This window comes from Rhinolophus hipposideros (assembly GCF_964194185.1).
Source record: "Rhinolophus hipposideros genome assembly, chromosome: 18".
Lineage (NCBI taxonomy): Eukaryota > Metazoa > Chordata > Mammalia > Chiroptera > Rhinolophidae > Rhinolophus > Rhinolophus hipposideros.
Window position 1 is genome coordinate 45,686,444 of NC_138064.1, and position 26,575 is coordinate 45,713,018.

The 26,575-nt window shown below is 38.8% G+C and overlaps 1 protein-coding gene across 4 annotated transcripts in view; it reads left to right on the top strand.

Moving 5' to 3' along the window:
* The window catches only part of MAGI2 (membrane associated guanylate kinase, WW and PDZ domain containing 2), a 1,330,546-nt gene that overhangs the window by 1,144,113 nt on the left and 159,858 nt on the right, over positions 1-26,575 (top strand). For 3 of the 4 annotated variants that reach the window (XM_081079965.1, XM_081079968.1, XM_081079967.1), the window contains 2 exons: positions 18,256-18,287; positions 24,604-24,793. In XM_081079965.1, the coding sequence (XP_080936091.1) occupies positions 18,256-18,287; positions 24,604-24,793 (222 nt within the window). The remainder of the gene's footprint in view (positions 1-18,255; positions 18,288-24,603; positions 24,794-26,575) is intronic. The other variant, XM_081079966.1, reaches the window with a different exon arrangement.

A 26,575-nucleotide genomic window follows, 5' to 3' on the forward strand; every position in this document is an offset into this window, starting at 1 on the left:
AATAGATGCTATTCATTTATATCCCTCACACAGTGATATCCCCTCTCCCCCACTCTACTACCCTTCCGACATGGCACACAGCCATTACATTTCCACTGTCTCTATTCCTAATGCTGTACTCCACTTCTTGTAACTATATGTATAATTGTAGTTGACATTCATTATTGTTCAGCTTCAACTTCAGGTGTACAGTGCAGTGATCAGGAATTACTTTTACACCAACCTAATACTTCAGCTAATGCATGTCTCATGCTGAAACATAAGCTGGCTTCCCCTTGGTCTGATTGAAGGGAAGTGGAGTACATTAGCCATACTAACAGTAAAACTTAACCTTTTTTCCATAATGAATATCGCTGTTTATTTATTTGGTAAGCATTCATGAAATGCTTGAAAGTATCCATTAAATACCTGTCACTTTAGTAGGCCTTGGGTATGCAAAGACACAGAATATAATACCTGCCCTCAAGAGACTTACGTCCTTCTGTTGTAGTCAGCACAGACCAGAGTGTGGTACCTCACAGACAATGCTCTCATCTAACACCCTCTGTACTGATCAGAAGGAGATCTAAGAAGCCTTTCTTTTTCCCTCTGTACTGACCAGAAGCCCTTCTTTTTCTGAGTTTGAATCATAGCCTTGATGTGGTCTTTCTTGTTTTATGTCATTGTCCCCAACGTAAAAGTGTTTAGCTACTTCTTGGTTGTATTGGATAGCACTGGGATAAGATTTTAACCGGGTATTCTTGAATTATTTTTACAGTAACCCAATTTTATAATCTTTAAATTAAAAAAAGAGTCCCGATATATTCTAGGTGCTATGCTAGGGGTACAGCCAGGATACCATAGGGGACACAAAGACAAGACTTGTCAGCTCTACCTAGAAGAGAAAGAGCAATGAAACCATTGCACAGAGGAGGTGATGCCTGGGCTGAGGCTTCAAAAGAAGTAATTTGTTGCCAGGCAAACGGGATGGAAAGGGAATTCCTGGTAGAAATGGGCATGATGGGGCAACGATCGAGTTGTCAAACAGCCTGGGTGTTCTGAGAACTGTGAGTGGAATGAGAAAGAGATGGAGAGGAGGAATGTGAGGTGGGACTTCATACAAAACGAGGCTGGAGATGCAGGCAGCCAGATCATGGAGCAGCTTCTATGCAAAGGAGCTTGGACTTTATTCTGCAGCAAATGGGACACCTGTATAGAAGAAAAGAGAAGCAATGTGTTCCAATTTATGCCTTAAGAAAGATATCTCTAGCATCAATAGAAAGAATGATTGGAGAGGGCAAGAATAGAGGAAAGGAGTGAATAGGTAGAGGTTATTTGCAATAGAGGAGGCAAGAAGTTTTGAGGTTCTGCAGTTCTGAATCCAATAGCAGGAGCAAGGATGGAGAGATGTCAGCACAAGAGATATCAAGGCAATAGAACATACAGGACTGATGGGATGTGTGCAGGGGTGAAGGGGACAAATTTAGGATAAGCCCCAGGTTTCCAGCTTAGAGGCTGAATAGTTGCTAGTGGCATTTATGACTCAGGGACTGTTGAAGTTGGAGCAAGCTTCAGAGGAAAGAAACTGCCTTTATTATTGGACACAGCCCTCTGAAATGGTCAATGGAGATACAGATGAGCACTTGGGCTAGACCTCAGGGGAAGGATGAGCTGATTTAGAAGCAGTTAGAAGTCTTAAATAATAGGAGAAGCCTTGGGGATAAACAAGCTCACCCAGAGGAAGGTCTCAATGACAGGAGAAAAGGGACTGAGGACACAGGAAGCAGGTGTAACACATTGAGCAGAATCAAGTATTACCTTTGTGTTAACGCCTAAGCTGTCCAGATAGACAATGTGGGGCCCCCAGCGGTCACTCAGTAACTATTTGTTTCATGATGAACAAGTGAGTGAACCACTGAGTGAGAAGGGAGGGCACACGGACTGAGAGTATAAATAGTAGAGGTCAGGATTAAAAAGACAACACTACCAATTATTCTCATGCAGACAGAAACTAAAGCCATGAGAGTGAAGAAGACCCCAAGGGAACAAGTATAAAGTGAGAAGTTTGGGACTTAGGAGTGAACCCTAACAAGGCAGTCACAGCAGGTTCCCCGTGCTTCTCTATAAAACATTAGTCATCATTAGTCAGGGCTGCTCGTCAGCAGGAGCTGCGGCTGCAGTTACAATTTGACCTTCATCCGTACAGAAGGAAGATAATGTCCCAGTTCCCCTTCATGTGGGAGGTGGATGAGGACAGAGGAGGCATGAAATGTCAACTGTGATGAAGCACCAGATTCAGTAGGAGCAGGGTGCCAGCTGTGGAGAGGCGCCTGTTGGGCTGTAATCCACTGGCTCCTACCATAAAGCATGGTTCTTGACAGGTCATTAATTCCGTTAGGAAAATATCTTGATGCAGCCTATCCAATCCCCACTAAGGCTGTGTGTAGAATCAGAGGTGAGAATGAGTCTCACAACAATAATGTGGCTTCAGAAAGCAAACCAGACCCAGAGTTCCTAGGTGGGTCCAGGTGACACAAACATGCTTTGTCATGTGCAGGTGACAGAAGGTGGCTTGTGGCTTTTCAAAGTCTATCTTTAGATAGTCAGTGAGGTTGTTAGAAACCTGAAAGCCTCCATTTTTTTGTAGGTTTATTTTTTTTAAGTGACTTAAAAAAAATGGGAAATTATTCAAAAATAAGCTGACAACTTAATGGAATTCAACTGAAAAATATTTATTGGGGAGGGTCACTAAGAGTTAACTGTCAACAATAAAATTGGTTTTGCCAGTGCAAAATGTGGTCCCTGCCTTCCCTAATTTTCTTAAAATTCAAACCAAAACAATACATGGGTTTTGTTTTATTGTTTAGCTTAGAGGTCAACTTGTGGAAAGAGTTTCAGAGCTGATTTATCCCCTTCTCTGAAAGATTTACGTCATTTCTGATGCCTCATGCATGCCCAGTGGTAACGCTGTCAGCCCTAGGGTTTCCAGGTGGGAATTTCCACCCGTTCTCAGGAATTTTTTTGCTTTCCCATTCCCGAATCCTGAGATATAAACTGTTTTCTGTTCTCCACGATGAATCATTTCCGCAAAGTGGCGGCCGATACTGCCACCCATCTGGTTTCAAGGAGCCGATTTTCCCCATTTCCCAACCAACTTTTCTTGGGATTCAGGAAGTGGAAAGTGAAAAATATTCCCAAGAACAGGTGGGAATTCCCGCCCAGAAACCCTAGCAATAAATAGGAAAAATGTCTAAGAGATACATTGTGAGCAGTACGTTTATTTCCCATTGTGGGTATTACTGGGTTCAAGGAGCTGATTTTCCCAATTTCCCAACCAACCTTTATCAGGATTCAGGAATGGGAAAGCGAAGAAAATTCCTGAGAATAGGCAGGAATTCCCGCCTGGAAACCCTAGTCATCCCTGTGATGATTTGGTGAGACATGCTCTGTGTCTCCATCTATACATTGAGGAATCAGGTGCCTAGAAGGTCCTTTGTGACTGCAACATGCTATCAACTTATCATACGTGTAGCATGGCATGTGGCTGAGATGCCAGCACACTTTCCTTCATTCTGTCATCTATGAAATAGGATGACACAATGACATCTTGGGAAACTTTCAAGTTATGGAGGGCTGTTCTCTGCCCAGCACCTCTGGCTCCTTCAGTCCCAGATGTGTGTCTATCCCCCCCTTCCCAATTACCCAGTTCTGCTTGTGTAGGACTTTCCAGGGTCCCTAATGAAGACTTACCTTCCTCCCCTAAGCAGAATGACACCTTGAAATGAAGCCCCTTCTGGTGGCATCTCTAAGGAGCAAACAAACACATAATTGGTCATGATGCACCTAGTAACTCATCTTCTACCACTACAGCCCCCAGTGTCACGGGCCACCGGGTGGTCACTGCTGCTGGCCATTTCTGTACCACTGAATGTAAAACTAGCAAGCAACACCCAAATAAATATTGCAAGTCAATATGCTGATCTGGAAAATCTTAAGACAGATCACAGCAATTAACTAGATTGCTAATTGCATAATAACCTGTCATCCTGCTGTGACACAATGTTTGGAGGGGGATGGGCTCTAGACTTGGAGTCGGAAAGGATGGGGGGGGGGCGTCCTGGTTCTGCCACCTCTGTCTCGCATGCCCATAGGCAGGACACCCTCGGAACCTCGGTTATTCTGTAAGATGTGTGTAATCATTCCCTCCCTGCCTCCTTCTCAGAGATTTCATAAAGAATATATGACAATATACCCCAAATTGCCATTTAAATGATAAACTGCTAAATAAATATGATATTTTTCTCAGAGAGAAATTAAAATTCTGAGTATTGGTAACAATGCATTTTGACATTTTTTTCATTCAACAACTAATTAGTGAGCACTTGCTCTATGCTAGATACCGCACGAGGAGTTAGAGAACCAATAATGAACAAAAATACAGATACAACCCCTGCCACCAGGGAACTTTTGGACTCATGAGGGAGAGAAAAAGTCATCCCTTTACCATAGCGACCTCAGCCGTGCAAGCGAGAGAGGAGTGTTGAGAAGAAGTTCATGGAGTGATAAGAGCCTCTGATAATGGGGTTCGGCTTAGAGAGGTACAGGATGCCTCCCCTGAAGAAATGACCCCGGAACCAGGATCTAACTGATAAACAGGACTTAACCAGGTGATAAGAGCAGGGAAGCTGATTGAAATACCTCATGATGAGAGGGAGCCTGCAGAGTGGAGGGACGAAAACAAGGTCACTGACACTGGCGTGAAAAAAGCAAAGCAGGTGGGAATCCAGAGTAAAGTGAGGCTACAGGATGGATGGGAAACAGATTAAGGTCCTGTAAGAATTTTCACTTTGTTCCTAAGAGCATTGGGAAGCTGATTACGGGGTTTTAACTATAGGAGCAACACCATCAGATTTATGCTTTGAAAAGATCACTGTGGCTACAGCGTGAAGAACAGATGAAAGCAGATATAGGTAGACTGGTTGCAGCAGTTCGGGCAGGATTTGATGGTAGTTTGGACTCAGAGGCATTACTGAATAATTGAGGAATATTTAGGAAGTAATAACCACAGGACTTGAAATCAATATGAATGGCAATGGTACAAGTTAGTAAGATATATTTAATACTGCACTTATGTGTATTCTTGGACTCAGCAGTTCAGATCATGTCTTGGAGTAAATGGTGATATTTTCCTCATTAAGACATGATAACAGATCAATTACACTTTTTTCCCCACTTTATTTAATGACTTTTTTTTCCTCCAAAGCTTTTTTTTTTCAGTTTTATTGAGGTATAACTGACAAAATTGTACATCATGATGACAATATATGCATACATTGTGATAGGATTCCTCCCATCTAGTTAATTAACACATCTGTAGTTGTTGACACTGTACTGTAGAACCGAAATCTGCTAAGAGAGTAGAACTTAAATGTTCTTACTCTCCCTGCCATCCAACAAAGAATTATACTTGTCTCAACACTGATGCTATGATCAGGCACTGATATTATTGAACGTTGTCTGCCTTTGATCCTTTTATATTTTCCAGTTAATACTGTAACTTTCATTTCCTATATCTCAGTGAGAAAAAAATAGCATGTTTACTTGGAACATAGCAGAATGACCAAGTTAATGCCTATTGTAACTGCTGTGCCTTTGAAGTTTACCCCAGTCTCATTCATAACATTAGTAATTGGAGAATTCTCCCATTAACCAAAGACATTCCACATGCTCTGCACTTTGAAAGGTCAAATCTGTGGAAGAATTTATTATATTTCATTAAAGATGTGTTACTCGACTCTTCTATGAATACAAAAGTAGTCTCCACTTTAAGACAGGGTGGCAAATACATGGCTCACATGCCACCTCTATGTCCTCCCATTTCCATGTCTAAGATGCTAATTGTTAAAATACAATATCTTACTGAGCCTTTTGAGAATTCTTCCCAATATAGCAATCCAGGCGGCCAGTTGATCAGATTTGGCATGAGAGTTGAAACTCATTCGTCATGCCCATTTTCACACTACTTAAATCCTTCATTCCCCCGAATAATCACTGTGAGTATGTATGTATTTAGGTTTTCCTCCTACCTCTGAGATCTGTTTGCCTGTTTCCTTCAATAAGATCTGCTCTTCTGCATCTTCTCAGCGCACCCAAGTTCACAGGCAGTTGCGGATGTTACCCTCAAACTCACAGTCCTGCTTTAAACACCAGAGTCTTTTATTCTCTGTCTGAGAACTTTCTCTGGTATTTCAGGCGCTTCCTCAGCCTTCACCAGGGACAACCCAGAAATGTGGGAGAGTTAACACTCTGGGAGAAAAATAGCCAGTGAGGAGCGATCCTTATGTCCCAATGGGGAGTCGGAGCACCAGTGCCCCGGCCTCACCATTTCACGGCAGGGAAGTTCTGAGGTGTGTTCCCTTAGTTTCTCAGAACATCCTCAGGGGCTTAGTGATTACCCACTCATTCGTGTCTTTTGCTTCCCTGATTCACCCTCCTTATTCTTCATTTGTGCTTTCAAGGCCACCCTTCTCCTCATCTCAGGGTCTGCTGTGGAAGAACCCAAACTAAAATGGCATCCGTTATGGTATGTGAAACATTGATTTGTAAACTGCAGTCTGTGAAGTTTCTCCTGATGACTGAAATATGGGCTCTGACTCTTCCTTCCACAGCAGACAGTAGTACCACCTTTCTTTCCTCGCTAGAAAACCCCATAGGAGAACCTTGGAGAAAAAGAGAGGGGGAAAGAAGAGAAAGAAAGAAACAAACTCACTTACACCAAGATTTCCACCACAAAGCAAACAAATTTATTTTTATCTCTGTTTTGTGTTTTTGATTATTAAAAAATACATTCCAAGGGCAATTGTATGATGATATTTGTACTTTCTTTCCCCTAAGTAATGCCAATCAGGGATGCCAGAACCTTAAATGAAGATTCATTATTTCAAGCCTTAGCTAGTTAAGTTAGTCAGAAAAGGAAATAAACAAGTCAGTTTTGCCTGTATTTCAGAACTTATTTTATAAATAATGTATATATAACATATAGATGAAGAGATAAAATTATTTTTTACATTAACCGATTATGCTACTAAGAAGTTCTATTTAAAATGATATTAGGCCAAAGAATTTCCTATATGCTTTCTCCAACATCCCAGTAAAGTGCCAAGAAGACACAGAAAGGAAAATGTCAAGGATTTACAGTTCTAGTAACAATAAGACTGCTTAGGTACTGCTTTATAGGGCAGTAAGAGTTGTTTAAACCTCCACTCCATTGAATAATCAGTCATTCTCTTTTCACAAATACTGTCTTTCAACCAATTTTGAAATCTCCGACCCTAGAGAACAGCATAGCAGAAAGTAGAGGGGACCAGATGGTGACAAATTGCCTCCTGGGGGTGTGCAGCACAATTACATTGAACATTGTAGATGAAGACAGAGCTATAAGAAGCCTTGGGTTTAGTATATAGGGAGCATCTCAAATTTTTTACAACACAAATATTTCTCCCCAAAATGAGCCAACAAAATTAGGAAGTTGTGTCAACAGAAGTTCCCCCACAGTCCAGCAAAGCTATATGACACCATTGCCAATGGAAGTCTGGCAACGAGCTGTGCACACGTGTTCACTATCGTGTGAAATTTAAAATGGGTATTATAGTTAAGCACATAAAAAAGGAATAATTACAATTAGCTTTGAAGATTGGATTGGGCCCATCTGGATAATCCAAGATACTCTCCCCATCTCAAGGTCCTTAACCTTAATCACATCTGCAAAGTCCCTTTTCCTATGTAAAGTGACATATGCACAGGTTTCAAGGATTAGAGCATAGAAATCTTCAGGAGGCTCCTATTCTACCTACGACATCAAACATAGGCTGTTTGTGAAAGATTTGAGGACATACACTAATGAAGGGCTAAAATTCAAAATCCCCAAATGGGCAAATAGTGGTGTAAAATAAATTGTGATGAGCATTAAAAGCCGTTCGCTGTGTTAGGGCTAAGTAATCATATAAATAGTTACAGGAAAATGCAATTTAGAAACAACTCATGAAAGAACAATTATAATCCCCATAAACTGGGAGTAGTGTATTCTAAAGCACAAGGACTATTGAGTGAGGTTAAGTGGGCTACCTTGCTCCTCTAACCAGGATCAGAAGGGACTTAATGGGAAATGCTAATAGAATGAAAACAATGATTTGCTTTGTTTAAAGCAAATCAAAACAAGCCATACTCCATATAGCAAAAGGCAGCTTAAAAAGACTTAAAAACAGAAGCTTAAAGGAGAGAAAAAGCCTAAAACAACCAAGAGAAAAAAATAATATGTATCTGTTGTGACACAACTGTTGAACACCTTTCTGAAAGGCAGACCTTTATTTTATGGAAAAAGAATTCAAAACACACTAAAAGCATTAAATGGAAGAATGCACCATTTTATAATGATAAAATGTAAAGTACATTATTATTCAGTTCTCACTAAAATAATTCCTACTATTATCTTAACTTTTTTACAGATAAGGAATCTGAGCCTTAGAGAGAATAGGGGATTTGCTCACGTTGCTCACATTTGCTCACTGGATATGAATCACAAAGTGAACCGAGGGTCTCACTCAAAGCCAAGAGTTAATTCTGGTAAATGTGCCCTCCTGTGTATATGTGAGACCACAAACTAGTGATGGGGGGGGGGCTGGAACCAAAGTCATTTTTACTCCATATTCTGTGTGCATAACCTTTCCCCTATACTGTCTCAGAAATTGTTTTTCCATTTACATCGTTACCTCATCCCCTTGAATCAAACATTTCCGCACAGGTTATTTTTGTTCTCTCCTCTAGTTTCCCAACATAACCAGAACCCCTCAAGCCCCATTGATTTTCCCACTTTCGGCCACTGTCAGTGAGCGAATTCTCCTCCCTAATGCCATCCCAGCCCATAGGGTAGGCCCTGGGGGTTCCCGCCAGAGAAGTGCTTTCCCCTCCTGATAAGGACTTAGATGCTCTTCTCTCTCAATAAAGATTAACTCCTCCCCTTGTGCTCTAAATGCCATCCTCTCTTGTCTCCTCATGAAACAATTCCACCAGTTATCCCCTTTCTCCTGAATCTTCAGGCTCTGTCTGTGTTAAGGAACCTTCTCATCTGAATGTAAGCATACATATCCCAAGAAAAATCGTCCTTTCATGGGGGCTCTATTCCACATGGGGAGATGGGCATTAAACTAATTATTCCACAAATGTAATTACATAAATATGACTTCATAGATGTCATTACAAACAGTGATAGTGCCGTATAAAGCAAAACTACAGGATGCAATGATACATTTTAATAGAGAACTGTAAAATGAAAGGTGAGGGACATCTTCCCTGAAGAGCGATATTTCAGCTGACACACACGGAAGTCAGAGATAGCTGTGTGAACAGTGAGAAAGGGCGGGCAAATGAAGGAGGTCATCCAAAGGCCGTGGTTAGAAATGCCTAGTTTGGTCAAGGAGATTCAATATGTGGAAAGACCCATGAGTTGTCTAGAGAGCAAGTAATTGAGAGGAAACAATTTATGTAGGGACTTGTAGGATTTGTGTTTTATCCTAAATAATGGGCATCCACGGAAAGAGTTTAAGCATGATCAAATTCTGTGACATCAGCAAATTTGTTGTTGCTTCTGTGCAGGCGATAAATGATGGTGAGTGTGGATGACAATGGCGGCTATGGAGATAGAGAGAAGTGAATTTGACATAGATTTTGGAGGCAGAATAGACAGAATTTGGTAATAAGGACGTGAGGGAGGGGGGATATTAAGAATGACTTTCAGATTTCTATCTTAAAAACTTGGAGGAGCAAGTGAAATTTAACAAAATAGGGACCACAGAAGAGAAGTTTCGGGAAGACAGATCAAAGGTTCCAGTTATTTCTGTTGAATTTACGGTGCTTGTGAGGCACTCACAACTCAATAAATATTTATTTAATGTTGATGTAAAGTACCAAAGCAGAGATCTAATCTGTCTTCAATGACATAAAAATGGTTTTAGATATTTTTCTCAAAAGAAAAAATACTTCATCACTCTACATTCATCATTGTAAAAAATATGTGTTACTCTCAGAATTGGAATTTTCTGTTTACAAGCACTGATATATCCTTCCACATTTTCTTTGCCAACTGTTTGCAGCATGTCACAAACATACAGAGTAGTTTCTCTCTTAATTGCTCTTGGTCTTGTTCAGAACATTAGCAACTTTGAAATTGCTAATATTTTCTGCAAACCTCACTTCACTCTGAGTTTTAGCCTCCCTGATACAATTCTTCCCCTTCCAGCCCATTCTTTTATTCCTGTTCAAGCTGTCCACCTGGCCTGCTTTATTTAAAACATACCTTTATGTCGCTGAGTTTATCAGAAGACAACATGTGCAGGCTTAGCCTTTCTAGATACTCATTGGGATTACTTGGAATGGTCAGATTATTCTGTCCATAAGGAACATAGCCGTTTGAAAACACTTTATAGTGGTTATAAGAAGAACACTTTTATTTAAATGATGGAGTAAAGATCACTGTTAAAGCATTACAGAGAAAATCTCAGCTAACCGTATAAAAATACATTCTCCAGGTCAAAGAAGGCAGCCAATTTGAAATTTTCTTTGCATATTGACTATTTTGCCTGGCTGAAACATGGTGATATGAGGTTTGGGTACTGTCTTGCATGCTTGCTCAACGGAAGGCCGGTTCTTGGCCTAGGTCAGTTTCATTAAGAAGAATTGCCCTTTTACTGACTTCAAATAGCTAAAACAAATTATCTAAAGGAACTTCAGAGTTTAGCCCATCTAATGAATTTTAATAAGAAATACATGAATCAGTCAAAAAAACAGAAAAAAGTGAATAATATTGAACTAGTTTTAATGGAAATTAGCTCATTACCCTGCTGGCTTACATTTATCAAAGGCTAGATTTTTTTATGGAAAATTTGCCAAGCTGCTGGAAAACAGGAGGATCTTTAAATTAAAATTTAACTGTATTAGTGGTATTTTTCTCCCTCAAATTAGCCCTAACCAGAGATTCTAAAAGCCCTGTGGCATTTTCCCCCTTTGGAAAACTTTTTTTAAATGATTCCCTTTATTAAGAGAATTTCTCTTGGTCCCTGAAACATTTTCAGGAATGTGGTAACAATATGAGTTTCTTATTGCTTGCAATCCTTTATATGAAAGGATAACGTAAGACGTGGGAGTCCATGTGAGTGTCTAGACCAGGATCCTGGCTTCCAGCAAGATGCCACAGGGTCTGTGAAAAAAGATTTTCTCTCCTTCTCACTTGCTCTTATTTTCTCTCACACCCATGCGATACGCACATACTTTTGTTCTCCCTTCTTTTTCCTTTTTTAAAAATTGTGGTAAAATATGCACAACATAAAATTTGCCATATTATCCATATTTCAATGTACAATTCAGTAGTGTTTAGTACATTCAATTCACATTATTGTGTCTTCCCTTTTTTTAAGCAAAACAAAACACACAGCTTTTAATATCCCAGGGTGTGGACATCTTTAGTGATACAGGTCTTTATTTCAAAGTGATTCCTACTCCTTTTCTGTTGCTTAAAGAAAAAGGAAAATAGTGTTTCCCCTGCATCTATATCATTTTTAGTAGCTGTAGAATCCCCTACAAAATACATGAGACTATAATAATAATCTTCAACACCAGACTCATATGTTGTAGCAAATATTTCAGCTGAAAAAGAAACCACATTCCGCGAATGGAAGTTCAATATATCAAGTGGCGTATAGAGGCATATTGAAAGATTTAGTTCTGTTTGGGAAAATTCCTAGAAATCTCAACATATTACCTTGGTGTTATTCCAATTTGAAGATATCACGATGGAACTCTGTGATTAAATTGCTGTCCATTGTATTTTTCTTTGTTTAATTTTTTTTTAAATTGAGGAACAGTGTGTTTCTCCAAGGCCCATCAGCTCCAAGTCATTGCCCTTCAATCTAGTTGTGGAGGGCACAGCTCAGCTCCAAGTCCAGTTGCCATTTTCAACCTTTAGTTGCAGTGGATGCAGCCCATCATCCCATGCAGGAATTGAACAGGCAACCTTGTTGTTGAGAGCTTGCGTTCTAACCAACTGAGCCATCTGGCCGCCCCTCTGGAAGCTCAGTGACAGGTCGCTGTCATCAATCTAGTTGTGGAGGGCACAGCTCACTGGCTTATGTGGGAATCAAACCGATAATCCTGTTGTTCAGAGCTTGCCCTCTAACCAGCTGAGCAGTCCGGCTGCCCCTGTCCATTGTATTTCGATCCCTTATTCGAATTGGGATGGTTCATCATTTTCTTGCCCTGTGAAAGTAAATAATAATAATTTAAAAATAACCTCTTACCAAACAAATCACAAATGCACACTAGAAAGGGGCTCTCCCTTCAAAGATGCTATAAATATAATGATATTCTTTCATTTCGGGTATCATGTGTCAGAAGAAGTAGGTTCTTAAAAGAGCCATTCTGTGGAACATTCCTCTTGGGATAAGGCAGTGTTACTGAACAGTCATCAAACAATTTGAAAATAGTCCTTTGTGACACTAATGTTAGCCACACTGAGTTCTACATCACATGAGGTGAGACCTTAGTCAAGGCTACTGATGAACAGGCAACCACCATAATCCAATGATCTGTAGAGCAAAGGGAACGTCCTTAGGTTTCTCTAAAGCAACATTCCTAGCAATCAAGCATTAGAGGGGGAGTAAGAAAAGGAAATATTAAATATTTTCTGGGTTTTTTACTAAATTGAATGGATATTAGCTGCATTAGATGTTACTTATTCTGTTTTACTTTTTAAGTGGTTACCCAGGACACTGTCTTTTCATTTTTAAATGGACCTATAAAATGTTACCTCTATAGGGTGATCAGATTTAGCAAATAAAAATACAGAATTCCCAATTAAATTAATTTCATGTGGACAACAAATGATTTTTTAGTATAAGTATGTCCTATGCAATACATGTCTCATACAGTATACAGGATATACTTATACTTAAAAAAATATGCATGACCTGAAATTCAAATTTAACTTGGCATGTTATAGTTTGTCTGGCTACCATATTCCTACAGTTTATTAAAATTTATATATATATGTATATTTTAATTTATATTGGGGAACAGTGTGTTTTTCCAGGACCCATCAACTCCCAGTTAAGTTGTTGTCCTTCAATCTAGCTGTGGAGGGCACAGCTCAGCTCCAAGTCTAGTCGCCGTTTTCAATCTTTAGTTGCAAGGCGGAATTGAACCGGGAACCTTGTTGAGAGATCACGCTCTAACCAACTAAACCATCCTGCCGCCCCTAAAAATTATATTTAGTTGACATGTAGAATTTACATTTCAATGACTTCGATGTTGTCTTCTCTCTTCCATTTTTGTACCAGAATTCCTTGTCTAAGCTATTTGCACTGTGTTTCTGTTTCTCTGCCCCTCTCACTTTTAGGTGCAGAATTAAAAATATACTTTAGTGTTATTTCTGGTTCTAAAGAAGACAGATTTTAGAAACCTAATTCAGTTTTGTGCACTTCTTAAATGCATCTAAATTTTTTTTAGCTGCGTTTTATTTTTTCCTTTTATGTTCCTGCTCTTGTTTTAGTTAGCTTTTAACTGTACTGTAAGATCTTCAACTTTTGTTGTCTTTAAGAGTCAGGATTAACTTAATATGTTTGCATTTGTGCACGTATATACGCACAAGCACACACCAGTAAATGATCAGTATGGAAAACATGGGTCATTATAAAGAAATTTTAATCCCATAAGGAAATTATAATATACCACTTTCTATAGAAGTAGGGGAAGTGAAGGCCAGAAATTAACAAAAGCATAAAGGAACTGTTACTACTATTTTTATACGGAAAAAACTGTTAATTTTTATGAACTTGGTTTTAAAAAGAGGACTGTCAGCTCTGAAAAGCTTACGAAAAAGATATCTATATCCTTATTCCTATTTCCCTATGAAGATGGGTGGTAAAAAGCCCAAAAGTAATCCTCTCAGCAAATCAGGCCGATTTGCTGCTGTGATCCCTCTCTGACCGGAATGATTTTGGGGAGAAAAAAAAAAGGCAGAAATAAAGATTTAAAAGTTTTTCACTTTGTTTTGGGTTTTTTTAAATTAAACTTTATTGGCGTGACAATGGTTAGTAAAATTCCATAGGTTTCTTGGAGGAGCCATCCCTACAAAAATGATTACACATTTATAATGTAAAACAGTTTGACCCACACTATTTCAGTATTTCTGTAGTTCTTCCAATGAAGTTGAGCAGAAAATTGGAGTTAAATCATGTGGAAAACTTAACCTTCTGGTTTAATCGGGCCAAATTGAGTATATCCAAAATATATGTTTTCTATTCATCTTAATTTAAATGTTTATAGCATGATTGATAATTTGCTAAAGAAAAACAAAGGGTCACATTAAGTTATTTATATTCAAAGAAGTCTATTCTGATACTATTTCTTGCTACCTAAAATTACTTGCTCTGCAGCAAGCAGCTTCTTTTTGACAATGATTCAGAAAGAGGAAAGACTGCTCCGGAGACTGAAGCCTCTGCAGCACAACTCAGCATTAGAAATACTCCAGACTCCCATCATGGGAGCAGTGAAGAAGTCCTGGGTCGTGCCAATGATCTGAGGTTAGACTGAATGAAACAACCTTAAAATAATGGGAAGCCAGAGTGCCTGTGATAAGAAGTGGTCAAATTGAACATCCCTTGGTCCTTGTTTGTCCTTGACCAGTGTTCTGGCACCATAAGTACTGAAAGATCAGATGATTTGCTTATGTTCCATGAGAGGAATAATCATCTTTTAAGATAATGTCCCATGTGGAGATAAGAGCTTCATTATAGAGGAACCATTTTCAATACTTCCGTGTCAGAGACTAAGAAACTTTCCCAGCACCTAACAAATGTAAAACAGCAAATACTCAGAATCTGTTCAGGCACTCCAAGAGGTGACAACACAAAGAAAAATTGAGGAGATATTTGAATGTTTTGGCATTGTATATGTATATTTGTATGTATATTTGAATGTTTTGGCAATGTATAAATTACACCTTTTTTCTAAGTGTTGCTGGCAATTCCATAAAATAGCAAATAATTTTTAAATCATTTTTTTCAGTTACAATTGTCATTCAATATTATTTTATATTAATTTCAGTTGTACAGCATAGTGGTTAGACATTTATATAATTTATGCAGTGATCCCTCCGATTAGTCTAGTGCCCACCTGGCACTATACATAGTTGTTGCAACATTATTGACTATATTCCCTGTGCTTTACTTTACATCCCTGTGACTGTTTTGTAACTTCCGATTTGTACTTCTTAATCCCTTCACCTTTTTTGTCTAATCCTCCAACCCCCACCCTCTGGCAACAATCAGTTTGTGTCTATTAGTCTATTGCTGTTTTGTTTTGGTTTGTTTCTTTTGTTCTTTAAATTCCACATATAAATGAGATCATACAGTATTTGTCTTCTCGGTCTGACTTATTTCACTTAGCATAGTACCCTGTAGGTCCATCCACATTGTTGCAGATAGTAAGATTTCATTCTTTTCTATGGCTGAGCAATACTCCCTTGTCTATATGTACCACGTTTTCTTTATCCAGCCATCTATTGGTGGTCACTTAGTTTGCCTCCATGTCTATTCTATTATAAATAGCGCTGCAGTGAACATAGGGCTGCATATATCTTTTCAAATTAGTGTTTGGATTTCTTCAGATAAATACCCAGAAGTGGAATTGCTGGGTCATAAGGTAGTTCTAGTTTTAATTTATTGAGGAACCTCCATACTGTTTTCCATAGCAGCTGCACCAATTTGAAATCCCACCAACAGTGCACAAGGTTCCCTTTTCTCCACATCCTCGCCAACACTTGTTGTTTTTTTATTTATTGATGATGGCCATTCTGACAAGTATGAGGTGATATCTCATTGTGGTTTTAATTTGCATTTCTCTGATGATTAGTGACATTGAGCATCTTTTCATATGTCTATCGGCCATTGGTATGTACTCTTTGGAGGAATGTCTATTCAGATTCTCAGTCCATTTTTTAATTGGATTGCTTGTTTTTTTCAGTGTTGAGTTGTATGATTGTTTTAATAACTTTGGATATTAACCCCTTATCAGATGTATCATTGGCAAATATGTTCTCCCATTCAATCGGCTTTCTTTACATTTTGTTGATTATTTCTTTTTCTGTGCAAAAACGTTTTAGTTTGATGCAGCTCCATAGTTTATTTTTACTTTTGTTTCCCTAGCCCAAGGAGATATAGCAGAAAACAGATTACTAAGTACAATGTCAGAGAGTTTGCTGCCTATGTTTTCTTCTAGGAGTTTTCCGGTTTCAGGTCTTACATTTAAGTCTTTAATCCATTTTGAGTTTATTCTTACATATGGTGTAAGAAGGTGGTCCAGTTTCATTTTTTTTCCCACAAGTATCTGTCCAGTTTTCCCAAGACCATTTATTAAATAGACTGTTTTTACCCCACTATATATTCTTGCTTCCTTTGTCCTAGATTACATGACTATATAGGCATGGGTTTATTTCTGGGCTCTCTATTCAAACAGCAAATAAATTTTATCCTTCACAGAAAAGAATGGTTAATTGGCCAACAGGTTACAATTTCTTTCACTTCATAATTAATGGTCAAATTGTTTCCATTGTCATTCTAAAAAATGAGTCAAAGAGATTAATGTATTTATTTATCTACAATTTTTACTGAGCTATTTCCAAAAAGGATGTGATTAAATCCTTATAAGTAAATTAATCAAACCATACATTGAACAGAATTCTTTTTTCATTAATAGGAAAGAGATAAGGTACAGAGTATGTGAGAAAGTGAGCTAATTCTACTATCTTCTTAGGTAAGGTAGTTATTACACTTGAGTTTTAAATTTAACTTGGGTTCCGGGGAAAGCTGAGAAACATGATGCATTATATACTTTCACTCTTTTCTTAAAATGAAGCATCATTTCTTCACAATGGTGCATTGCAGTACAATTCATATTTATGCCAAGACTGAGTTGGATTGCTTAAGCATCTAGATAATTGTGTGTCCAGATATCTGTAAATATCTCCTATAAATTGGTTGTTTTCAAATATTCTCATTTTGTGCAATTCCCAGTTTAAAGATGATAAATATAGCATGGGACATATTGTCAATTTCATTTTTTACTGGGCATTTTATCAGATATCGCCTAACATTACAACGAGGGAAATTGTTGAATGAAGTTGTATGATATGAAAAGAGAGTAATTTTGATTGGTATCCTAGATTTTGTTTTGGCTTGCTAGGACCAATATATGGCAGCCCCCTTCACCACCACTCCCATTATTTTTAAGTTGGTTTTTACTAGCATTTTTAAAAACTGACATCATATGATAAAATAATGATAAAGGGGAAAAAGTAAAGAGAATTAATCTATCCTTTACTTTTAATTATCTTAATAATCATTTGGATCACAGAAGTAGTCCAATCATCATACTATTTGTGATAAGAGAAAGGGCTCTATAAGTTTTTAAAAAATGGTTTTGGTGATACATGGGTCATTCAATTTACAAACATTTTGAGCTACTTCTTCATGCAAAACATTTTACTCACACTAGTGTGTTAGGGTAGTAAAACAGATATCTGCCCTAGAGAAGATCTCAGTGGGAGGACAATCCCGTAAAAGTTAGAAGGTAATCTGATTCATAAGATAGGTATTTACATTAAATGTGAGACTAGTGAAGGCTTGTTGAATAATTTTAACTACATAAAGAAGGTATGTAAAGCAGAATTACTTCTTATAAAATTCTTATATAAATACCAAGCAAACGCATTTACCTTTAAAAATCTAAATTTCTATCTATATTCTTCTCTCTCTCTCTCTCTCTCTCTCTCTCGCTCGCTCGCTCGCTCTCGCTCTCGCTCTCGCTCTTGCTCTGTCTCTCTCTCCTCTTTTATTCTCCAGCTAAAGCTGTGTCACAGAAATCCCTAAGGATGACTCAATTTTAGATCTTGAAAAGTGGCTGACAGTTTGCCCCACACATACTCACCTACTCTGTGCCTCAGAATCCTCAACTTCCAAATAAGAAATTGTTCTTAAAATCACTAATATAATTCCAATGAAATTATTTAGGCTCCTTGAAGAAAACTATCCAGCCAGGCAGAAATTTCTGTGGTTATTATTGTTTGCTGTTAACGAATTTAAGTGACTCACAATTATTTTAATATCATGCCAACCATAAGTGGTAGTGGGGTGTATTTTCAAAGTTCAAATATTGTTTTCTTTATTACAGGTTTCTTTTCTCCATGGAAAACTCCAAAACCTGTAAGTTGGAATTATTATGCTTCTTTATTTCTAGTTATTATTGCAATCCCATTAAGCAACAGTTGAATTGGATGACCTCAAAATCTCTTCCACCTCTGAGATTCTGTGATACCGAAAAATCCTCTGCATCCCTTTGCCTTGTATTTATCCCACAAATACAAAAATAATTCATTTTACTTTCCTATGAAAGCAATGCTGCCTGTTTTTCTAATAGACTTACACAATGAGCATTAATACTATTCAGTATGATGTACTGAAAATACTTTAGAAACCTTTCGTTTTTCCCTGTCAGAAATACTATAGTCGTTATAACATAAAATTTTTAGAAACAATGCAAATTATAGGCCCAGAGGTTTTGACCTGCCAATAAATCTGGCCCACAAGATATTTAGCTCTTTATATATTTGTATATTTTTTTGCATTTTAATACATACAAAGCTAAATATATATGTGTGTGTGAAAATATATGTGGTTGTATATATACAACTATATGTATACACATATGCATGCATTTTGTTTTCCCCCATAAAACCTGACCTTCACTCAAGGTGATGCTTCTGAATCTTCTTCAGATATTGGTGATCTCTGCCATCACCTAACCTCTCTGAGCCTAGTTCCTTTATGAATCATCCTGTAATTTTGATGCCAATACAGGACGTGATGCATTTTAATAATCTTTTTGTAAGTCGAGGTTAGCCAAGTTGGCTTTGCAATTAGAAATGATCTTTACTCGCCATTTGATTGAAACTAGTAGTTGCATAAGTCCCAAGAGCTGGGGATGGTTTCCCAGGATCCCATGTTGTGTTGGGTTAGAATACACTCCCCCGACTAGAATGTGTAAAACCCATGACTAACAGAGAGCTGTGGCAAAGTGATTCAAGTCCAGAAAACTCAGGGAATCACATTTTCCACCTGCTTCTTTTCTTTCCTCTGACAGTAAGCAGTTCAGATGCAAATGTCCCTAGTATGGCCAATGAGTAGGGAATTTGGGGGGTAATTTTATGTTTTTCTAATTTATTTTACTAAGGGAATCTCTAATTGCTTGATTTTCTTATTTTGGAAATGAAGATAATATACTTGGAAAGTTTGCATACTTTCCAAGTGCAATAACAGGCTTAATTAAGTAATATGCCTTGAAAATGGTGAAGATGTGAAAATAAAGTATTATTGAGCCCCGCAATATACCTGAGCTCCAGGTTTCTCTCAAAGAAAGATGACGAAACCAGGAGCTGGAGACAATGAACTGAGGGTGTCAGGGCCGCAGAACGTTCTCACAAAGCATGTCCCCATTTAGGAGTTGGCACATCCGGTCCACAGAGAATACCAGATGGGAAAACCGGACCTGTTTGGGCTTAGTAAACCATTTAGTCATGATGTTACTTTGAAGAGAAGTATTTAAAACTGTTTAAAATGAAATTTGTTTTATCTTGGCCAAAATCTAATTCCTTCCTTTCATCAACAAAGTTAAATCTGTGTTCTGTGGTTATGTACACCTTTATCTAATTTAACAAGAAAACTTACAACCTCATCATGGTGCTCCAATTATGCAATTTAGAGATTTCCTTATATGTACCACATTTACACACAAATTATGCCATTTGGCATAATTACAGCATTTGCTCTCATTAAAGTAATTATATCCGTAGTCAATAATTCCAAAAAAGGTTTTATAGAACTCAATTTACAATTAATCCTGAACCCATACACCCCTCTAAAAAAGCTAAAGTTTGGACTTCCAGATCCTAGGGTGATTGAAGATAGACGACTGTCGATGTAGTGTCCTCTGTGTGGCTATGAGAGACTCCTTAAACTAAGGCCTATAATAAGAGACAGTGTGGTGTGTGGTTTAGGGTGCAGACTCTGAAGCATACTGTGGGGTTTCACAGTTTGCTTCTAGCTCTGTGACCTTCAACTAGCTGCTGAAGCTTGCAGTATCTCAGGTTCTATATCTGTGAAATGGGGGCAAAAATAATACCCCCTCATATGATTATTGTGAAAAGTCTGTGAGTTAATCCAAATAAGTGGCTTAAAACAGTGCCTCTACATGTTGAGCTCAAAAATACAAAGTATCATCCTGGAAAGCACACCCTCCACATATAAACCCTTAAAAAATGAATCACTCTATGAAATGAACATAGTTTGCTAAACTAGTCATTGAAACAAGTATATAAACATATGCCCACAGGATATGGATTTATACACTCTCTCCTCCGAGGAGGATTGATGACATCCCCAGTCAGGATAAGGAGATGTTTTCCTGAGCGAGCGCTCTCCTCCTGGCCCTGTCGCTTTCTGACCCTCCCCTGTCCTACTGATCTACATCCTAAGCTAATCCACGTCACGATAGTCACTTCCCATTCAACAAGTAATACACTCGTGTACTGAGTTCTCATTGTCTCCATCTGGAAGGGATCCAAATTCATTTTTCAAGTACAGAATCAAGTCAAACGCTTCCAGCCCTGCCCTAAAATAGTGAGTTGTGTGTGTAGACTACCCTCCCCCACGCCCATAGGAAGGAAACAGTTTCTAGATCAAGTATTTCATTGATCTGGGGTAGGGCCTGCCTTATTCACAAGCATTCTGCTCCCAGTCTGCACCCTAAAATCAGAAGATGGGGTTTAAAAAAATTAACCACACCATAATTTGGTTTTCCTGTTTGATGCCTGTTGTGGACTGTATGTCCACTCTGTCCACTGAGAAGTAGGTGACTGTCTTTTCTTACAGTTAGGCATTCATTCATCAAGCTCAGCAGAGATACCAGGCTTCTCCCAGACCTAGAAAATGACTCCATTTCCATTTTTCCTTACTCTAGTGAGATGTTTATAAATATCGGCCTTGATACGGAAACCACTGGGGCCTGGACAAGGCCCCAGTGCCTGACAGGTAGCCTGGCAGGTAGCGTGATTCTAGATGGTTCACAGCCAGGAAGACACTCAGTGAAGCAAATGAGGCCCTGGGCCTGGGCAAGCAGACAGGATTGGAATCTAGGTGGCTCAGTGAGCACTGGGAGTCCCAGCTGAAAAGCAAGCAAAAGTCCAGAGGCCAGGTTGCCTAAGAAAGAAAGGAGACGTCAACAGAGGGCACCCTTCAAAAGGTGCTATCAGATCAGCACCTCAGCCCCAGTGAGCAGGGGTGACCTCTGACCCCAGGGCAGTGGCTTGTTCCGTGATCTTCTGGGTGGGAGCTGGCAGAGAACTCAGTTTGGGAGATGGGAGTGTAGGACTTTGAGTATGCTGTTTCAGTTATTTCAATGGCACAGTGATTTTCTGCTCTACAATCTTAAGAAACCCTGACAGCGTGACCCAAGGGTTGATGAATGTCACAGTAAGATGCTTTACTAAGCATGAACTGGACTCTTCACTAATTTCCCCATCTCTGTGCTAGCAAAATTGTAGAATTTGTCTATCTGCCACAGAAACTTTCTCAAACAGTACCCAAAGCATTATTTGTTCTAGTTTTAAGAATTTTTTTTAGAAATGCTGATCTTTCACCTGAAGCATGTTTGCTCCAGTGACTGTACACGAACAATACATATACCAGCAAGACCTACGTGGGTATTGGATAACCCTCAGTGGAAGATGGGAGAAAGAGCTAGACATTTGCTGAAGCCCTATGATGACAAGTGGGACACACAGCTACTCAGACCGCATTTCTAATTTATGTACCTTTTACAATTTGATATCTTATATTTGGACACAGAAGGGGGAAAGTCACAGCCAGAATGCATCCACATGGTACCTAAAGTCAACGTGAAAAATAAAAAAGAATATGCCATTACCCACAAATGTGGGTCTTCCCATCATAGCCATGACAGCCAGAAGGATGACCAAAGGAACCCAGAATGGCTTCCTAGATGAATTTTGCTATCAAATGAATTATGAAGTGCATATCTAAAGATTTTTACTAAATGAGAGCAAAAGGCCCACTGAGCAGAAAATTAGCTAAAACTCTAAAGCAAATTTACCAGTTGTTCCCCTCGATGTATTATTATGTAAAACAGCATTCTGTTATATATGATTCTGACCCAGGGTCTGTCGCTGACAGCTGCTGGACACCTTTGCCCTCCTAGAGATTATGTTCAATATTAGGGAATAGAACTCGACTAGGGGTTTTCCATCCTTGATAGCTTTAGAATCTTTGTTCAGATGAAATCTTGGTGGTAGTACATACGCATATAGAAAACAAATGAAAATTAAGCTACTTGTCTTAATCTCTTCAGACTGCTAAAACAAAATTTCATAGACTGGATGGCTTATGTGTGACAGAAATTTCTCACAGTTCTGGAGGCTGGGAAGTCCCAAATCAAGGCACCAGCAGATTCAGTGCTGCTGGGGCCCTCTTCTTTGATGGCCGTCTTTTCTCTGTAACCTAACCTGGCAAAGGAACTAGGGTCTCTGGGGTCTCCTTTATAAGGACGTTAATTCCATTTATGAGGGCTCCACTCTCATGACCCAATCACCTCCAAAAGCCCCACCTCCTAGTACCATCACCTTGGGTATTAGAAATTCAACATATGGATTTTGGAGGGACACACACATTTAGACCATAGCACCAATCTTATTGAGACAAGGGTCAATGACCCCTTTGTCTCCTAATTTGCTGGCTCACCCAACCCCTGCCACAGTCCCAGGGAGGTGAGCAGTCCATGGGGAACTTTATGTTACACAGTGACTTATACAGTACATGGTACCTCCTGTCCCCTCCAGTTTTATAATATTTATCATTGATAGGTGATTGCTGGCATTGAAGCCCTGACCAAAATATAGCCAGTATGAAAACAAAAACAGGACAGTGCAGTCAGGTACAGAAAGTTATAGTTCGGCCAAGTTCAACAGTGTATATCAAAAGTGGTATTAGAACAAAAGAGGTTTCATATTTTATTGATTCATTCACTCACTTCACATTTTCTGAGTACTTACTATGTGTGGGTAATACAACAATGAGAAGAACTCCAGCCTCTGTCTCCAACATGATCTGTTTGAGGAGACAGGGATAGACTAGTCATACAGTTGGGTGTAATAGGTGGTGAGAGGGTTGGGTAGAGGGGGCCATGGGAGCACCCAAGAGGGGCGTGTGAATGAATCAGGAATGGTCAACGAAGGGCTTCTAGAACAGGAGACAGCTCATCTGAATCTAGCAGTTAGGTAAAATGAGGAAGGGAGATGGAAGAGCAGAAAATAGGTAAACTTTGCAGGTAGAAGGAAAAATTAAGAAAGTGTGCAAAGGTTCAGAGGCACAAGAGATCCTGATGGGTCCGAGGGAATGGGAGAAGAGACCATCAACGGATATGAGAAAGGCGAAGAAAGGTGAGCAGAACCTGGGTCATGAGGAGCCATATACGTCCCACTAGAAAGTTTGGCCTTTCTCCTGAGGACCATGCTGACCCAATGCAGAATTTTAGGCAAGAGAGTAACTTAACCTAATTTTACACAAAGCAGGTTTATTCAAAGCAGAAAAGTAGGTGAGTTTGAATAGGGATCAGTTGATCATTGAATGAAGGAGAAGTTGGTAGTGCCAATAGGTGATCTCAGTGAACCTGGATTTCTCCTTGATAAAAGGATATTAGTCCCTGCTTTATCTACTATGGTGAGGATTAAAGAAGATGCCATATGTGAAAGGGCATGGTAAATTGGCAAGTGTCCTATAGATATTTTATAAATTATGGTGGTAGCAATAGCAGTAGCAGTAGCAGCAGCCGCAGTATTTGGGGGAAGAAAACACCAGATGAGCAGTAAATGAGGCTTCACAGAAGATTGTAAACAATTCATAAATCCCACATGGTGGTATTATTACTTGTAAACTGTAAGGAAAGTGATTGAATGTTGAAGTATAGGAGATGGTTGGGACATGCATAGGAGTCAAACGAAGACGTGCAGGCTACTTTGTCTTCTTCTGTTTCAGTTAAAATGATGTAATGTATTGGGACCCTATTAGAAAAGGAACTATACCAAATATTTCTAAGCACTTGCACATAAATCATCTTGAGATACATATTATCTTTGTTTTATAGAAAAAAAAACAGACCCAGAGAGATTAAGTGATTTGCTGAAAATTACTAGCCTACAGGTGCCAAGGTTAGATAAGTTTGCATTCAAACTTCAGGCACCACTTGTATTTATAACAGTCTATGATACTTTATTATGTAGATATAGGATCTTTTCTCTCAAGGCAGTTATACCAAAGTTTTAAAACATTTCGTGGAAGAAAAGTTTGCAGGGCAAGAAAGTCTCGCTTAGAGGTGAAGGTTGTGGTGTGTGACAAAGGAAGTAGCACGAAAGAATTTGTCAGTCATTTTCTCTGTTCTTTGACTTTCCAGATAATGGACCGATGGGAGAATCAAGGCAGTCCTCAGACGAGTTTATCTGCTCCTGCCATACCACAGAACCTGCCCTTCCCACCTGCCCTTCACAGGAGTTCCTTTCCTGATTCAACAGAGGCCTTTGACCCAAGGAAGCCTGACCCATATGAGCTCTACGAGAAATCTAGAGCCATTTATGAAAGTAGGCGTAAGTGAAAGCCACAGAAAACAAGAGTACATTAATAATAGCTAAAGCCTTGCCAAGAGTTATTTAGAGGCTAAAATGATCTGGTGTGATTTTAATGTTCTGAGATTTAAAAGTATCTCAAAAGGAAAGCCAGTGATCTAAACTTCTCTTTAAAAGGCAAAAAAAAAAGTTGACTCTTTAAAAAGTTTATAGGTTTTGATTTTAAATTTTATTTCCGACTTTTCCCCCCCTTAAGCCCCTGAGGAAATCAGGAAAGTATTTGGGAGTGGGGAGGTGGCGATGGAGGTTGCTAGTTTTGTTTGTCACCAAATAATAATAAGAAATGCTTGAGATTTTTATGTCTAATCTGATCTTGAGTCGAAGCTTGGATTTTTCTTAGAGCCTTGAATAAAAGCACAGAACTTAGGGCCGTGAGTAAATGTTAGCCAAGTCCTTCCAAATCACAATCATAAAAGCAACAGTTCCGAAAGCAGCACAGAGCCAGCTGCCAATCATTTGTACCCAAAACTTCTGCTTCTCATTTATTGCAATGGGGCCCATTTGAAAGTTCAGTCATAAAATAAAATATCAGGTATGCACTTGTCATCCTATTTGAAGGTCCTCTAAAATTATTTCATTGTACTTTATGAATATTAGAAAACAGAAGTTTTTAATATTGCATATAAGTTATTTGTGCCTCTTTCCACCATCTAACAGGTCGTCCCTTTCAAATGTTAGAGGACAGGGATCTGAATGGCATGAATGTGTAATCTATAAGGGAAATGTGCAGTACAGTAGGAGCCTGAATAAGTGGATCGAGAACCCTAGCCTAGTGAGAGGTGTTTGCTCCCTGGCATTCCTGTTTCCTGTCTGCGAGATTCCTCTGATTCCATTTTCCGCCAATGCCTTCCTTCCAACTTTATCATGTGAAGCATGATGAGCAAGTTTTAAATTGTGTGTGACCTCCGAGGACCTCCTATCTGCTTACTCTTTGTTGAGCTCAGGGGCTGAGAATTATTCATCCAGATGGTAGGGGGGCCAATAGATATAATACTTTTTTCCATCCTCTACAACTCTTTGTAATTTTGTTTGATAAAATAGTTAGGACAGCAGGCCATTGAGAAACCATTTTCATCAAAATGAAGCTCTCCCTTCCCTCTTTTTATTAAATAACCAGCTATGTCAGGGCTACTGTATCTAATTCTTCCTCTTCTGGATAAACAACTGAAATGTCTTTAAAGAATTGTATAGTTAGAATGTCTTTGGAGTAAGAATAAAGTAGTCATTTTTAGCTATATAATATAGGATATGAATTCAGGATGTTAATGCCCATTAAAATGAAAAAAAAATTGAAAGTATTTCAGCACAGTTCTTAAAATCTTTTCTGCTTCAATAACCAAGTATTCATTGAATACTTGACTCTCAGCACTGTAGGGAGATACCAAATATGAGTAATAGGCCCTGCTCTCACAAACTTAGCAGGGAAAATAAAAGAAATGGAGATCAAATTACAGCAGAAGTTCTAACCTGGAAGGTGGAAATGCATCACAGGGTTAAATATCTTCACACCTTTGGCTGTTTTGTTTTTTAGTTACATTAGGGAGCATCAAACAATGTTTCCTCTTGTTTTTGTCCCTTCATTCATCATTTGCTCCCATCTTTTTGCAGTTTGCTTACCAATACACGGTTTTATTATTCAGGACAAAAGGCAGTGTTGGTATTGTTCCGTCCACTCTTTATGGCATCTGATACTGTTGTGCCCTCAGTTTCTGAGCAGGAATTGTGCATGACCTTCTTCTCAAC